The following is a 17,646-nucleotide window of genomic DNA, read 5'->3' on the forward strand; positions in this document are numbered from 1 at the left end:
CATTTAAAAGCCAGGCTGAAGGCTGCGTCGCTGACTGACGCTCTGCGGGAGCCAATGGCGGCGCCGCCTGGTGGCGAAGCCGCGCCCACATTGAGATTAGAAAAAAAAGAAAAAGAAGAAGAAGAAGAAGCTGCGCTGGATCTGGTTGAGTCAAGAGAAGCTGGCAGCTGCAGAGACCCCTCGGTGTATTATCATCCGTCTTTGAGAGCAGAGACAATGGCCGAGCCACTGTGAGGTTAAACTTTGGGCTCTCATCCCCTTTCAGGGACGTATAATGCTCTATAATAGGCCAGTATCCTGCTGCTGTGACATTTAGCCTCTGTACTTGGGTTACAATGGGAAACATCTATTGAATAAAGTCAATAGCTGTCACACTCACCACGGGGGGTCAGCCTGTGTTTGAAGATCTGCTGCTGCTGCCGACTGGTCAGAAATGTGCTTTTTAATTCATGATTTAGTTTCATGGTTGTCGCTAAACCAGTTTCGGCAAACCAAGTCATTCTTTGGTTTGGGGAAAGTCGACCAGCTTATCAGGTTTCTTTCAACTTATAGCAGATTTAGGAAGTCTGTTTTAAATTTTGTGATGTAGCTTCAACCTATGAAATAATTACTTGCTTCTGTATAAATTATCTTATATATGCATGATGGAGGTTTAATTGTTATTTGAAGGCAACCGAAGCCCCCCTTTGGTTTTGGCCTCAGGCTAGTCGCTAGCTTTAGCCTCTAGCCTAGAGGATGAACAGGTATTTAATAGCAGCAGTTTTGCGAAACTGGTTAACAATTTAGCTGCAATTTTTGTAGTGAAGTTATCAAGTTAACTTCAGTTGTTAATTTATATATATATATATATATATATATATATATATATATATGTATATATATATATATATATCAAATATGACTTAAAAGAAATTCGACTTTGTAATTTAGCTCCTTGAACTTGGGTCTTTGTCTCTTTAAAAAACACCTGGTCTTTCTGAAACTCCACTTTCAGGAAGTCACTGCAGCATCGTTCCTCTACTAACCCTTTAGCAACGTTTTTACCCGTGTTTCAAAGAAGTGGCTCGTATAACAGTTTCACCAGGTGTTTGCTAATTGCTGCTGGCTAGTCTGAAGGATCTCAGTGGGGTAATTGCGGGGAGTTGGTGCCTCTGCGAGGCAGAAGCTCAGCTTGGAAATTGAAAGGGGGAGTTTCGTCCTTGAAGGCGGAGCTAGGTCCACAGTGGAGTGGTTGCCATGGAGATTAAAGAATTTCTCAAACATGCATGAAAGAATCAAAGCAGCACTCCAGGTATGTTTTTGATGAGGGATATGAAATGTGAAAAAAATCGATTTTACATAATGCTGCCCTTTAACGGAAACTCACTTACAAAATCCTTGGCTGTCACTTTAACTGCTTGAGTTACTGCTCTCTGCGTAAGCTGTTTACATGTAACATGGTCCAACTATAAACCTTGAAGCACACTTTTCTATTCAGTACAGGACTATAATTTACTAAGTAATATATATATGTAATTTAAAATCCAGCAATGATGCTGTCATATTTTCCCCAACTAGTGATTTTGTTATTGCCCTGCCTGACACGTGCGCTAACTGCGGCCTTATAAAAGTGAAGCCACATCACAGCCATCCAAACAAACCAAGCAACTTCTGGCTGCCACATTCTCTCTCTCTCTCTCTCTCTTTCCCCCCCACTGAGAAGGAGAGAGCATGTTACAGGGAGACGCAGTGCAGGTGTCCAGCTCTAGTCCAACAACCTCTCACTTCTTCCAGGCTTTTAAGAGCTGAAAAGGCCCATCCGGCTCCCCTCTCCTCCTCCTCCTCCCAGTCCTTGTCCCTATAGATAATATTTTTAATTGTTGGTTTTGACAGTTCAACGGCCCTTTGAGTGCCTCACTGAAGAGCCTTGTAATCGGAGCAATTGAACTGCTGGAGCTGGCACAATTAGGGTCACCGCTGATGATTTCCAGCTAAATGAAGGGAGGCTTCCTCGGAACAGATCGGCGACAGGAAGGGGAGGCCGGTGGGGCGGTCATATTTGGAGGGAGAACAAAAGAAGGAAGGAATGAATTCGATACTGTGAATTCTTCTTATTGGAGCAATGTGTGTGTGTGTGTGTGACGTTTTCAGGCTTTTCTCAATCTGGAGATCCACCCCTTGTAATCTGCGGCAGCTGGTCCACTAATGTTCAGAATACTCTGTGGGTGTGGGTGTGTGTGTGTGTGTGTGTGTGTGTGAGAACCAGGTTTTTGTATCTTCATGAGGACCTATGTGGGGTTGTGGGGACCACTGCTCCTTGTGGGGACATTTTCTTAGACCTCATGTTGGGAAATGCTGTTTTAGGGTTAGGGATCAGGTGTGTGATGGTTAGGGGTAGGGTTATGGTTAGCCTGTAGAAAATTAATGGAAGTCAATGTAAAGTCCCCACAAGTCATGAAAACACGACTGTGTGTGTGTGTGGGACGGGTTGCGGGGAACAGGAGTGTCTCTTGGAATGTTAACGAGATCAGTTTATATCTTCCCTCTCTCTTCAGCCCCCTGCGCCCCTCCCCGGACAAAAGCAGAGCAGGTTTTCCAAGAAACGAAGCCGTCGTTGATTCTTTTGCCGACTGGCCGGACATGAAAGGAAAACCGACCGACAACAACAACACAAAAAGAAAGAAAGAAAGAAAAAAGAAGAAGAAAGGCAGAGGGGGTAACGTGAACAAGTTTACAGGACACATATTTCCTAATTACTGGACCGCCCCCCATGAGTCCTCCCCCTCTTCCCCACACCCCCTACCCGGGCTCTCGCTCTCCCCCGCTGGGTTACATCAAGTACACACGGCTGAAAATTAGCAGGTGTCTGTAGACACAGAAACAGAGAGGGCAGTGCAGAGGCCACCCCAGAGATCTGCAGAGGGGGCAGATTTAGCACAGATGTTCGGCCATGATGATGTTACTCGAGCAAAAAAAAAAAGGTTCAAACACACAAAGACAGTTCAGCTCGCTCCAGTGAACGTTGGCGCTAACGGAGCTACTAATTAGAAACTTTCCAAAAGAATCCATTTTGTTTCTAAATAAAAGCTGTGTTGTCATCTTCCCCCTTGCCTCACTCTTAGTATATAGAAATTAGCTGCTTATTTTTATAGATTTGTTTGTAATGCAGTGCTTACTGTAGATGGAGTTAACCAGATGGAGTTAATCATGCCAGCTATTTTAGCATCCATTCTTTTTATAGATTACTGTATGGTAGAGGGAAAAGAACTGTTACACGCATGACATATTTTAAATGTAAAAAAAATAAACTTTAAAATACTTTAGATGGGCCTTAAAGGGATGTTTGTCCAGATCAAAGATGTATTTCTTTCTTCTTTTTCTTTTTTTTTTACAAATTCATATTTTGTGAACAAACACATTGAAAAGTAAATAATAGAATATAGTTTTGGTGGACAGAGCACCAACATTGCAGCAACACTCACACAGACATCCTTGTACTTCTATACAAACTGAAGACTTTGTATTGACTTCCATTCATTTTAGTAACTGTATATATGTCAGACCAACAGATTCTCCCTAACCCATTTTCCCAAACTGTATTTATATATGTTTCATTTCACTATTTAGTTTTTCTTTCTTTCTATTTTTCTTAGACGTTTTCAAGGAGGGGTCACGGCCCCCCGGACTCCTTGTTTTGGGGCGCCACTGCTGATACAGGGTCTCTACATGTAAACAAACCTGGTCTTGTACGGAGAAAATAAGTGGAAAAAGACAAAAACCATCTGGAGTTGTAAACTTTAACAACAACCGCCCTCATGAAAATTGGATGAAAAGTTCAACAGTTTCATCTGATCACGGCTCCCAGCTCCAGCTGAAGTTGCCAAAGAGTTTAGCTAACTCGATTTGTCTATATGTTTGTAGAAAATGAAAAACGCTTTAACCTGGCCTCCCTGCCAAACGGCCATTTGGCACATAAAGAGTTTGTAAATGTTTTGGATTTCACTCTTTACTTCCGTTCTCGCACACACTGTGACGAGTTAAATATGGACCAATGATGGGGAAACAGAAAATCATCGATTACTAATGAGACAATCTTAGAAACTGAGCAACTTTTAAAAAGTAAAGCAGTGATTTATAAAATATGTATACATCAGTTCCATTTTTAAACCTGTTTGAACATTTTTCTTTCTTTCTTTTTCAGCTTCTTATTGCACTAATCTAATAGAAAGGCTGATTTACTCAAGTGCATCTTTACTCAGATACATTTAAAAAGATTTTTGTAGTTAAAACCCTGGACTGAACCATTATGCATGATCAATACTGTAAGATTTCTAGATTCACCTGATATATTGTGGAAACTCAGACAACTAAACACATTTACAACACAACGTGAAAGACAGGCAGAGAAAGGGAAAGGGGGAGGGTGGCATGCTGAACAAAAAAAAAAAAAAAGAAACTCAGGGGTCAGCTAGAAAGCTCCTCGCTTTTTAAAGTATCATCTGGATTTCATTTTTATAAATTCCACATATTTTACATGTACTGGCTGCAATTTTCACTAGCTTCTAAATTGAGGAGCCACATTCGGGGGCCTCAGTTGGCCGACTGCTCCCCTCTTCAAAACGCGAACTCGCACGCTTGGAGATGGAAATAAATAACCCAGGAAAGCCAGCTTAACTGTGAGATATGAGGGATATTTTTTTCCCCTTCTTTTCTCTTTTTTTTGTGCAAAGTGAGTGAAAAGGGAAAGTGGCAACAGAGAGAGTCGCAGGTGTGAAAAGGACTATTGAGTCTGGGCTGGGGGTCTCGCACCTGCGCTGTCTATTCACCCCACTGTTTATACACTGTCATCCACAATTAATACCTCCTGGGGACGGGGCGGCCTGCCCTCCACAGGGCCCCCAGGCCCATCCAGGGCCCTTATGGATGCCTAATTGAGCATACCGCTCTCCTGATTGAATTAACAGCTCAGTCTCTGGGACCTTTTCACCTCTTCAGCGGAGGAGAGAGGGAGGCGGGGTGAAGCGCTACACACCCCAAAAATGGAGCCCTGTTCGGTCCAGCAGACACCAGAGCTGGAGGGAGAGGGAGAGGCGGAGAGGGGGAAGGATAAAAAGCAAGGGGTCAAGCGGGGGAGTTGTTGAAACTGTCCAAAAAAATATGGCCCTTTCTGTCAGCGAACCGAGGCTGGAGGAGTTGGCGGGGGGAGCAGGAGGTCCTGGTCTTCACAGGCCCAGAGGGTTCCAGCAGGGCAGCGAGCGTCCAGGGGAAGAGAAGAGACAAACTGTAGCAGAGGACACATCCAGACACCGCCGCACGCCTCTGGAACTATATCTGTCTAACAATCCGTGTGAAACATCGTCTTTTCCTCTTTTTTTGTTTTGTTTTGTTTTAAGAGTCAAAATCAGTCTTTGGACAGCTGAAATTTATGGTTCTAATAACGTGCCTGCATTGGTTCTGTCCGATCAATGCAGGCACCGTTGGTTTGCTTCACAAAATATAAACAAATAAGACAAAAACATAAATGGAACAGGAAAAGAGATGTTTTCAAAATCCTTAAAATCCCTCACGTTTTGTCCAGTCGGTGCTTTATTGGTGTCAGTAACACTGAGTTGTGAATTACGGTTTTCAAAAACTGTATGAGCTCAAATCTGAAAAGTGGAGAGTGCATTTTGTCTTCAGAAGTCACCCAAATTCATAATTAGTTTGTAGTTCATCTCAGTACTGTGTTATTACGTTTCTGTCACAAATGTGTGCGAAACGTTGTCGATTTTCCACCAACGTCAGAAAAAAACACAACTTCACAATTGTGGTTATTTCCATTAAATAAGAAACGCAGTTAAAATCACATGACTAAGTTTGTTCTCACAATAAATTATTTAAATAAAATACCAAATGGTGTTCAGGACAGGTTCTCCTTGTCTTGATTCCACAGTAATCAGACCTCGGTGTCGTTAGTAAAACTGAACAAAAATAAACGGGTTTAACTAACGTTAGCTCATTATTTAACAATAAGACAGAATTTTCTTTTTACACACAGAGCCATGTGTTTTCCAGCCACATTGTATCATTTTATAGCACAAACAAGTAACTATGTTAAATTCTGTTGTTTTAAAAATAATAATAATTATATATATATATGATTTGAAAGAAATTTCATGTCATAATTTAATTGGTTGAAATTGGGCCTCTGTCTCTTTAAAAGTTCCAGAAGCAGCTCAGCAGATGCTCAGCTCCACCAGGTGTTTGCTAATTGCTGCTGGCTAGTCTGAAGGAGCTGAGTGGAGGAGTCGCGGGGGGAGGGCTGCTCTGTGAAGCAAAAGATCGGATCCTTGGAAACCGAGCTGCGCCTTTAAAATGACGCTGGGTCCAAACGGACGTTTAGCACAGCTGATCCGTTGCCGCGTGAGATCGAAAGATTTTTCAAACATGCATGAAAGAATCAAAGCGACACTCCAGGTATGCTTTTGATGAGGGAGCAAGACTATGACTTGGTGTAAAGCTAAAAACAAAAAAAGAAAGAAAAAAAAGCCAATTTTACATAATACTGCTTTAATGAATTAAATCCTCATGTGGAAGTAGCTTTCTTAATTAACTAAAGTTAAATTTGATTTTGAAGCAATGATCTGATTGAAGTGTGACAAAAAAAATGTGAATCCAGAATCCATCTGCATGTGTCACCAACAGTTTAAATAAAAAAACAAATGAAAGTTTGTTTGTGAGTAGACGTAAAGCTGTACAGAAATAAAAATGTAGATTTATATATAGAGAGACAATCTTCATCAGTGTAAACCCCCCCAGCCGGGCTGTTCGGTGGTCTCCATGACTGCACCGAGCGGCTCACCTCTCGATGAACCCCTCAGTCCGGCCCACCGAAAACCAAAACAGAAACATGGAAATGTTGTCGGCCAGTGAACTGTGCCCCATTCTGAACCCCCATCTTCCCCTTCCACCACCCACCCAGCCAGACTCTATGCCCCCCTAGTTAACAAGCCAGCTACCACATTCCCTGTCATCACTCGCTATCCGCTGTCGACTTGATACGGCGCGCAGGAGGGAGCCAATTAAACCCGCACTGTTCCCCACAACGGGTCAGGAGTTTAGTGGGTCGTTATCACTGTGGTTTTCACTCAGGGTTATCTAATCATCATTGAACCAAACCAGACGACTGTGGTTATAGAGAGTGGCTTTCGGCGCGTTAATTGAGGCTGCCGGTGGTGACAGGTGAGGGAACGCAGTCAGTGCTCCTCTGCTTGTACGAGAGTCTGTGATGTAGCAAGCGGGTTGTGGCGGCAGATACGGTGAAATGTAGAAATGTTACCTAAGATGTACAAAGGAAGCATATTTATATGCTCGAATTATTAGGTAACAGAATTTAACTGTGTTTTGTTTTCTTGTGTTTTTTCTTGAATCCTAAAGTCGTGTAGTTTCCGTCACTTCCTGGAATATTTTAACTTGTTGGCTGTGATTGGTTCTTTTTCAATCGAGGAAAACGCTGATTGGATGAAAGGGATTTTCTGGCGTTCCTGCTCTATTTACACACCTTTGCAGATGCTCACCTGTTAATACCGTACTTTGCGTATGAAAGACACATTAAATTTCTCACCTTTTTGGCCTTCTTGGTGTTCCGTACCTTGGCAGCAGAAGGTATATGCGCTCACATCAGTTTCCATGCACATGACACAAAGACAAGGCCACAGGAAGTTTGTGTGTCCCCTCTTCTTTGTAAAATAGTCCAGGCTACGTGATATTACACAGAGTAAGTCTTTGAACAGCAGTTGTTTTTCAAATAATGTCATAAATTCTCAAATGGACTTAAGTCTGGACTTTGACTGGACCTTTCTTTGACATGGACAAAACCACTGCGGTGTATGTTTGGGGTCATTGTCCCTCTGGGAGGTGAATCTCTTCCTCAGTCCAAGGTGTTTTCAATTCAAATCCATTTTAAAAAAAACAAACTTTATTGATCCCACAGGGAACTCAATAAAACAATATCCTGCGGTGTCTGACGGTTCCATCGCAGTATTTGACTGCATCCATCTTCCCATCAACACTGACCAGTCTTCTGTCCCCACAGCATGATGCCTCCTGCACCATATATTACATCATGTGATGTGCAGTTAGTGTTCCCCTGGACGCAGCGTCTCGCATGTATGCCAAAGAGTTACGCTTTTGTCTCTTTGCTCTGTGAAATCCGCAAAAGATCGCGATAGTTTTACAACCTAACCCTGGTAACCTCCCCACCGCTGTATTCCTGTGCTCCTTTGTGTCCGTGACGCTGTTTGCTCACAAATATTCTCTAACAAACCTCCCTGGCCTCCACTGAAGAGCTGGATTCATACAGAGCTTATGCTGCTCTCGTGTACCGGTCCACTGTATTCGCTAATGAGGCAAATGCTGAAGGCAAATGGTTGAACTGGATCTTATTTAGGAGGCTGAATTCAAAGGCATGCCAAACCTGTTATAATTTCTCTATGAACATTAGGAAAAACGTTTCCTTTCACCTCATTAATGCACTTTAAAAATAAACCAACAAAATGGGTTGAACTTTGTGGCTCTAATATACACAATGGGGGGGAAAGACATGGATACTTTGTGCAAAACGGTCATTTTATTATTTAAAAATGTTCTTATTCTCAGATCATTTTATTTAGTTGTTGTAGTAAGTTGGGAACCACTGTGCACAAAGCTGTTTTTTCTCTTTGTTGTGAAATGTGAAGTTTAACACATGCATTCATTTGACAATCAGGTTAAGGGACTAAAGCTGCTGAGCAGACAGAAAGTAGTTGGACAAAAAATAAAAGATTACACGAGTCATAACAGAAATAAATCAAAACAAATAAAATCAGTTCAGTATTATTTAATGTTTTGTTTTTCTTGTTTGTTTGTTTGGGGGTTTTTTAGCTTCGTTTCTTCTCTGGAGCAAAAAGAAAGAAAAAAAAATCCGCCATAACCTCAATCCTCCATTTATCCTAATAAAGAAACCACCGCTTGTTAGCGCCTGGCCAACGCCCCAGACAGTGTTACTGCGGCGCCCCCATGTGTCCATTTTGATGAATTACACACAGGTTCACAACCTCACAAGGTTGTTAACGATACCCGCTGTTAGCATCTGTGCTACTGATGGCTTTTTTTCCTTCTTTAGCACAGTCAAGCCCTGTTTTAACACGGTTAAGCCGGAAACTGTGCAGACAGCTTACAGTTCAATGACCATATTGTTATTTATTTATTTATTCGCGACACTTTCATTTATTTATTTATTTATTACTCCTACTACATCTCCCCTAATTTTTTCCTCTGTTGTTGTTGTTATTATTATTATTATTATTATTATTATTATTATTATTATTATTATTATTATCATTATTATTATTATTAGTCACAACATTTTAATCTTAAAGCGGTAAGCTGGGTGAACAAACCTCTTGTCTCTTTGCCTCAACAAGGCGGAGTTTAGGATGCTGAGACGAGGCGAGCTGCTGGGAAGCAGGTGGAGACGGCGGATGTTTACGCGATGCGCTTCACTTAGGGAGGATCAGAGGGAGAGAATACATCTGCCGTTGATGAGAGACGCAGTAAGACAATATATAAATAATATATAAATTTAAAAAATCACGTTCGGGGGTCGTTCTGTGTCGATTGGAGCTCCGCCGCAGAAAGAGGCTGACGGGCTGCGAGGCGAAGCGCTCCATCTGTCTCCATCGTGTCGCTGGAGGCTGCGGCGAGGTGATGCTCCATCTTTGGATCGGCGGCCGGAGCCGTTTTTCCTGAAAGCCTGCTATTATGCAGGGAGCAAGGGAGCCTGCGAGGATTAAAGGGGAAAGAAGCACTGGTTTAGAAAACATTTGGCACTCTGGCAGGTCAGTAGAGATCAACTACGTCGTACAGAATTGCATTCAATCCCCCAAATATCCGCGTATTCACATTAGATTAGCCGACGTGTCTGTTCCATTTATAGCAGTTTACGACTTCAGACTGTCATTCAGTTGTTGTTTCTCCCTGATGTGGAAAAGTCCAGGCCTTCACTGTTAGCAGGTGCGCGCCTATAATCAATTTGGCCCACACTCGTTTACAATACTCGGCTCATTTCTTTACCATATTTTCCCTTGGCTTCAATGTGTGTAGGTACATGTAGGTCGATTGTGTGAAGAAGAAAAAAACATGGCTATGAGTAATCAAATTCTCTCAGCCTAGTAACTCTGCCAAAAATAGCCCTTCTGTTAAAGGGCTGTGATGTTTTTCTGTGCGTTATTTCACTTCCCCCGGAGGGAAAATGTCTCATCTGGTGAAAAATCACTGAGTGTATGAACATGTGCTCATGCATGCATGCATGCATCCCTGAAAGCTTGCCTTGACCCTTCCCCCACAGACACTATCGCTGATCTGAGCTGAATTTTGTGATTTAGGTTTTAACATCCATTTGTGTGTGTGTGTGTGCGTGCGTGCGTGGGTGTGTGTGTTAGTGGGTGTGTGTGTGTGTGTGTGTGTATTATACATCCTCCCTGTCTTGCGCTGATCCCTGCCCTCTTTACCTGCAGTGTGAGCCCACTATGGTCGACCCCTCAGATGTTGAGGAGCAGAATAAGTGCAAAGGGCCACAACTTGACACACCAACTGTGGCCGCTGAAGACTCTCGACTACCAGAACCGTCCGATGACACGACAACTGAGGAGGAAGGTGATGCCGGTTTCGAGACGCCACCCACTGGCAGCTCGGAGCCCAGCCCCTGCCACACTGCGTCTCCTGTGGGGCCGCAGGTCAGCACACAGGGGGCAGCACCTCAGCAACCACAGACTCAGACTGACGCAGAGTTGCCACCGAAACTTCACTTGGACCTGTACAACTTTGATTCACCCCAGGCGGAGGGCAGTCGTTATGTGTTGACGAGCCCCCGCTCTCTGGAGGCATGCGCTCGGTGCGGGGTCAAACCCGTGGAGCTGCTGCCTCGCCCGCTGGCCGACTTTGTCCGGGAGGCTCCAGGCCGGTCCATGCGTGTCGCCACAGGTCTCTTCGAAGTCTATGAGAAGGACAGACATGGCAAACTCAGGCAGTGCAGGGAAGAGAGGGAGAGGATCATTAGGGAAGAGAAAAGACGGATTCTGCAGGCAGCTGTCAACAGCAGCACGTCTTCATCCTCTGTGGATAAAGTCACATCTGGGATCGGTGTGCCTCCTAAATCTGACACAGTTTCCTCCAGCTCAGTTCCCAATGTGGGAGTTCCCTCTAAACCTGCAGCATCGGGTGCAACTATCCTATCGAAAGCCTCCACCTCTACTCTTAGTACCTCCCCAAAATCCATGCAACCCAGAACTACCCCACCTGCAAAGTCTGGGCCCAAAACATCCCTTCCACCTTCTAAGGGTCTATTTCAAGGATCAGTCAAAGCTTCAGTGTCCTCATCATCCGAACATACGAAAACCACACATCCAGTTTCATCCGATCCCCCACCGGTGCTCAAGAAATCTGCCGGTGGTAAATCTTCCAACACTTTTCCCAGATCAACACCAAAACCCCCCTCCTTTCCCAGAGCCAACTCGACGTTAACATCATCAGTGTCGAAGCCTGCCGTTCAGAACTCCAACCCGCCTCTGAACGGCATAACGAGAGGGCTGTTCTCTCAGCACAACGGACATCTTGGATTCCAGTCCAAGGCCCGAGGGAAAAGCCATTCCCTGGAGTCTTTACAGAGGAGGATGGATCCCGTCTGCTGCTCAACCTCCACAACCACCACGACTACATGCACCTCATCAGAGTCCGGGGCGTCATCTGCTTACAGCTGGGACGGTGCACGAGATCACTGGGCCAAAATGTCAAGTCCTCGAGCTCGCACAATGGCCACCTTCAACTCCCTGATGGGCCGCAGCCTCAGCCTCGGAGACCTCAGCCACTCCCCTCAGACAACACAGAAGGTGGAGCGCATTGTGAAGGAGGTGAAGCGTCGAGGACTCAAGGCCGTGTCCGAGCGCGACCGCAAGATCGCAGCTCTGATGCTCGCCAGATATCAGGAGGAAGACATCATGAGCCAGACCCGCTACGTCGCTCACCTTCAGTGGGACAGCGAGCGCCGGATGGAGGAGCTGCGGCGGGAGCAAGAGGACAGGGAGAAGCAGCGGGCGGTGCTCCAGTGCCAGCGAGTGTGGCAGACCCAGGTGTCGATACGTCAGCAGAAGATCTGCCGGCAGGAGCGCGACTCAGCCGCTGCTAAACTACGGCAGGCCGAGGAGCACGAGGAGCGCTGGAAGGAGCTGGCAGAGCAGCAGGAGCGCAGCCGTCTGCTGAGGCTGCAGCAGGCGGCGAGAGAAGAGAAGCACAAGAAAGCTCTACAGGAACAGAACCTGAAGGCCCTGGAAGAGGAGAGGGCTGCAGTGCTGGAGCAAGAGAGACTTCTCCTGGAGGAGAAGCTTACTATAGCTGAGCTGAAGAGACAGGAGCGGGAGCACCAGGCCCATGAGGAGAGGCGAGGTCTGAATAAAGCAGAGAGGAGGCGTCACGCCGCCCTCATACAAGAAATCGCCCGTAGAGAACAGGAAGAGAGGGATGAAGCCAAGAGGGCGGCAGAGGAGAAGCTCAACCGCTCCCTCGAGAACTACGAGCAGATAGTCGAACGCCGGGGGCAGGAACTGAAGGAGAAGGCCAAGCGTGAGGAGAAACAGATCCAGAAGGCTCGCAAGGCAGCGGAGAAACGCGAGAAGCAGCAGCAGCAGGTCCTGGAGGCCCGCGTGAAGGAGGCCGCCAAGCGAGCCCAGCAGGCCGCCATGTTGGCCGAGGAGAAGGCCAAGGAGAAAGCCAAGCGGGCCGTCCAGAGTCGGCAGGAGAAGGAGAGACTCCAGAAGCTCAACAGGCAACGGGTGGAGGAGGAGGAGAAGCAGAGGCGCCTGGAGCTCCTGCAGTCCATCGAGAGGAAGCTGGAGAAAAGCGAGCAGATCTTCAGGGAGAAGAAGGCAGTGCTGGAGAGCGCCCGCTCCGTGGCCCGGGCGTCCTTTCACGTGCGGGACAAAGTGCGGGAGGAGACCAACACGCGCACTTTTGACAAGATGGCCCTGGAAGCGCAGCTCAAAGCGAGTCTCGATGAAAAGTAAACCCACGGCTTCGGCGCAAACCGCCGGTCACATCATCGGCTCTTGACCTTTGTCACTCCACATGTTGCCCTTCTTCCAAACAACACAAGTGATATTTTTACATTACATATCATTACCCATCAGCAGTTTTATTATGCTTTTGACCACTTTTCCCATGAAAGTGAAAGTGAACAAATCCAGATTTGTATTATTGCCGTATTAGAGAAGTAAACCATATCAGTAGTTATTTCTCAACAGTGAAGCCCTTTAGTCAGATGGAGCCAGCTTCATGTTTAGAGTGGACAGAACAATTTTCTTTTTGTGGCAACACAAACCGCTCTGTCTCTCTCTCTCTCTCTCTCTCTCTCCGTCTTTTTGCTCTTAGCTGCGTCTTATTTCAGCCACTGGACTGGAAGCTGTGCTGGACTGAAAGAGTCATTGTTTATCTGGAAGCACAACTTCACGACAGCTGCGGGGGCTTTCAAGGGAACACTCCTGTTAGTGGGATAGCAAGCCAGAGGAAAAGGCTAAACACAAATGGTTCCCGGCCCGCGCGATCAACAACAGCCCCTCCCCTCTTTTTTTTTGTACAAACGCAGACAGTTTGAAAGTCGAGCCCGAGAACGGAAGCTTGTCCGTCCTTTTGGCGCTGACGGTAGATATCGCACCACAAGCTTTCCTCCTTCAAATTCCCTTCAGGAACTCTTTGTTTTATTTCCCGTTGGTGTTAAAGTGCAGTCAGCACTAAAGCTCTCCGAGAGAAGACCTTCCCTCGACTCCCCGTGCCATCCTCCTGCTTCCAACAGAGCGTCATGGCGACCGTCTCCCAGTCGACAGGTAGGTGTTTTCAAACCTCCCCGTCTATCTGTTTCGTTGCCTCCTGCTGCGGCAATAGTTTTAATAATGCACCACTCCTACGATTTTCCAGCTGTGACAAAGGAAAAAAAATTAAATGGAAAAACTGAAACGACACACGTGAGATGAAGCTGTTGCCGTGGCAATGCAAATCTACCTGGAGTTGCAGAAAGCGGCTGGGTAATGAGGATGGTTCACCGGGAGTTCGTTCTGGAAGTTTCTTTTCTTCCCAGGCATGATTTTGGTGTTGAACAGAGTCTTCTCGCTGTTACAGTGCCTCGCAAAAACATTGAATCAATCAAACCTCATTTACATGAGGTTCAAAACAGCCCCTGGATTTTCCTTTTCTCTTCTCTTTTTGTCGCAGTGCAGCCACAACTGGAATCTGATGTGACAAACCAAAACAGAGGAAGTCAAAGCAGTGAAGTTGAACGAGGGTCTGAGGAGTTTGGGTTGCAGTGAGAAAGGCCCGCCTGGCCCCCACATTCACAATTTGCAGAACTTTGGGTAAAGGCATCTTTAACAGTCTTTACAAAAAATAACTCGAGGTCAATTAGATTTAGGTAAGAACTTTGAGTAGGCCATTCCAACACATAATATGATTAAGACTTAAAATTTTGACCATTTCATTTCACCTCTGGGTTTGTTTTTAGGGTCAACTACCATCATCGGTCCCAAAAAAAAAGAAAAAAAGAAAAGCATCCCCACAGCATGATGCAGCCACCACCATGCTTCCTTCTGGGAATGCTTTGTTTAGGGTTATGTGCAATATCAGCTTTTGACTACATATAGAAAAACAACACTAAATACGTTTGCAAAACACTGCAAAAGGCAATTTACTCTAATATTTTACAGTAAATTGTCGTAAACTGTGCTCCTGTTTCATTTCATGTTATTTTATTTTATTTTCAGCGTCGTGCACGCAGCGTCACAGCTTTCATCATTTGTGTGGATGTGCTGAGCCTGTCGCATTTGATATGTTGTCTCCAGCCTCTAAAAGACTTCTTGTGGGATTTTTCTTTTCAGCATCACTCCATGAAATTTTGGAATTAAAATTCCCTTCAATTAGTTTCTTGTCCCCATCCCAGCATGATCATCCGCATGTTTGCTCCGTCGCTACGTGGCTTGTAGCTTTCTGCTCATCGTCTTAAAACGTTTATTCACGAAGCCCCGATTTGCCGAGTTCGAGTTTGTTTTTTTTCTAGTCGACAGAGTCACCATCACCTGCTTTTCTTGACCGTGTGGAATTTTGCTTCCATGCCACAATCCTGCACAGTTCTTCTGTTGGTCCATCACATTGAAATCCCGCTAAAACCATCGCCGTTTGCGGTTGTAAAAGTGTGGGAAAAGGTCTTGGGCGTGGAAGCTTTTTGCAAAGCAGCCAGAAAGCAGAGCGTTTCAGACAGTCACGTGTTTTATACCTGCTTTCGGCCGAGACGTAAAGCCTGAGGGAATTGGAAACACAGCATTACGCCAGCAGGATTATGGCTGACTGAGCAGGGCTCCAAGCAGATAATCATGGTGGAGGGGAGAGCGGGATGAGGCAGCAGATTTCCTCTGTGGATGCTTTTTGTATAACAAAAAGAAATAAGAAAGGAAAAAAAAAACCACAAGGTTTCTCTTAAAATGCCGCAACTGCATTTTACAAGAACAGAATAACGGTTGGAGAAACTATCGGTGGTCCTGAAATCTGCTCTGAATCTGATTTAATGTCAACGCCTTTCTAAAATAATGTCCCTTTTTTTTCATCTTTTAGAAACAAAGAAGTTGAGATTTTTCCAAAATGACGTTTTGCAAAACAAACCAAAAAAAAAAAGACTTAGGTGGTGATATGTTAGAAACTGAAGCTTCATGTCGTTGATTGAAGTCAGTACCTCTGAAATCATGTTGATTAAAGTGACACTGTAACGTAAATTAAAAACATGTGGGTCAAAGGTCACCTGAAAAAGTGAAAATGACAATACAGTGATGTGCCAATAAGGTAGACAACAGTGATTTTGTCCCCCAATGTTCATTAAAGGCAACAAAACTGAAAACTCCTATTCCCTCTGGGACGTGAAAGCATCACCAACAGAAATTCAAAAGAAGCCCAAGGATTTATACTTTGGTGCACAAGTGGATATAATCGTACGATTGTTCATTTCTAATTGACTTTTGTGAAACAGACTGCTTATTTGTTCCTTTTTATTGTCTTATGTTTCTTTTGCTTGACAGATAAGAAGAAATGCAAAACAAACAAAAGAATTTAAATCTGTTCAGAAGAAAAATTAACAACAGCAAGTCAGACTTTAAAGAAACCGCAGGACTGTAACTCGTCTGTTGACAAATCCTTCATTTGAAAATTCTTTCTTCATTTGTTTACAAATGGAAGCTGAAGTAAATTTGTTTTGGCTAAATTGACATGAAGGACTTTTATGCATGTTTCTCCTTTTGTTTTTGTTTTGGCCTTTGAGATGAATCAAAACATCCAGCAAGTCGCCGTTAAGTAATTAAAAGATCCAGCCAAACTTTTCTCTTGTCGTCTGTTAAATATCCTTTTCCCGACTTGGACGTGTGAATATTAATGATAGGTTTTGGTTGTTTCTATAATCATAGATGGTCAGCAGACTGAATGTGAGGTACACTTACGTGCGCTCAAGCAATGAGGCCAATAAAGACAAGATTTGAGATCTTCAGTGACCAACATGTTGCTGAGGCTTTATCCGTATATTTGGACTGTGTTGTGATGCAGGTGGAACGTACCAATAAGCAAATTAATAAATGACACACATCTGAACACACACAATACTAAAAACCTGCCCCATATTGAAAGACGCAGAGTGGTCGGTTTTGTTAAAGTAAGCCGCTACGCAGACGACACTCACCTCTACTTCCCAATAAAGCGGTTTTGGCGCACCGCGGTGCTTGTTTGGCTACATGACTGAACTAAAGAAACTTCAACTTCAAAGATGTTAATTTCTGAACCTCCCAACCCTACAGTTTATGTCTATCAGACAAATTTAGAAATTCTCGTTAGAAAATGCAACAGCTCTACCAACTCAGGAAAGTCCTGACCAAGGCCAAGCGTGTTTGTATTTTGATTTTATTTGATCTTACTGTTTTTCTACATTGATATGCTTATTTTATTCTAACATATATGGTCTTTGAACATGTGTGCTATATTAAAAATGAAATGACTTTGACTGATTTCATCCCTCATCGTTTCTATTCGCTGCAGGTCCCAGAGGTGATTAAGAGCAGATGACTGAACCAAGCCTGAGCTTTCTGCACAACAAGCACTTCTCCTCTGTGAAATGTACCTATAGGAAAGCTGTTCACACTCAGTTTTTTTCATCCGCAATTCCCATCGTCATCGTCAACAGGCTGCTGAGAGAATTCGTTTCTGCATCAACGGATCAAATGTACGCGGTTCAAAAACAGCTTTATTCATACCAAGGCGTGCTGATCAATCTGTTCGTTTTTTTTGGTCCTTCTAACCTTCTTATCTTAAATGTTGGCTTTTCCCCCAGATTTTCTGGTTATTTAATGTTTTGTTTTTTTTTTCTTTTCTCTCTCTTTAAACTACTGTTGTATCAGAAAAGGTTTGAGATGTAGCAATAACGAAACGGTTCAGGGCGACAGCGGACGCTGTTCTCGTACACGCAAACAAAGCCGGACAAATGAACAGATCTTCAAGGAGGAATTAAGTTATCTGTCCTGTCCACTTCATTTCTCTGTGATATCATGTGATTTTTGCAATAAAATGTTTCAAGCCCTG

At 44.3% G+C, this 17,646-nt stretch overlaps 1 protein-coding gene across 3 annotated transcripts; it reads left to right on the top strand.

Annotated features, from left to right (window-relative positions):
* Positions 1 to 9,425: 9,425 nt before the first annotated feature.
* Positions 9,426 to 17,646, top strand: ccdc177 (coiled-coil domain containing 177). 3 transcript variants are annotated; one of them, XM_028001301.1, is made up of 4 exons: positions 9,426 to 9,836; positions 9,938 to 10,011; positions 10,515 to 13,871; positions 17,107 to 17,646. In XM_028001301.1, the coding sequence occupies exon 3, from the start codon at positions 10,527 to 10,529 to the stop codon at positions 13,053 to 13,055; it is 2,529 nt and encodes an 842-aa protein (XP_027857102.1). In that variant the 5' UTR covers positions 9,426 to 9,836; positions 9,938 to 10,011; positions 10,515 to 10,526; the 3' UTR covers positions 13,056 to 13,871; positions 17,107 to 17,646. The 3 variants fall into 3 exon arrangements, with proteins under 3 accessions (XP_027857102.1, XP_027857104.1, XP_027857101.1); XM_028001303.1 differs by lacking the exon at positions 9,938 to 10,011 and adding an exon at positions 13,963 to 14,396 and having other exon boundaries at positions 9,427 to 9,836; XM_028001300.1 differs by lacking the exon at positions 9,938 to 10,011 and having other exon boundaries at positions 9,427 to 9,836.

The sequence above is a fragment of the Xiphophorus couchianus genome, chromosome 19, assembly GCF_001444195.1.
Source record: "Xiphophorus couchianus chromosome 19, X_couchianus-1.0, whole genome shotgun sequence".
NCBI classification, from domain to species: Eukaryota; Metazoa; Chordata; class Actinopteri; order Cyprinodontiformes; family Poeciliidae; genus Xiphophorus; species Xiphophorus couchianus.

Coding starts and splice junctions, on each gene's coding strand:
- ccdc177 (XM_028001301.1), top strand. CDS start 10,527: ATGGTCGACCCCTCAGATGTTGAGGAGCAGAATAAGTGCAAAGGGCCA.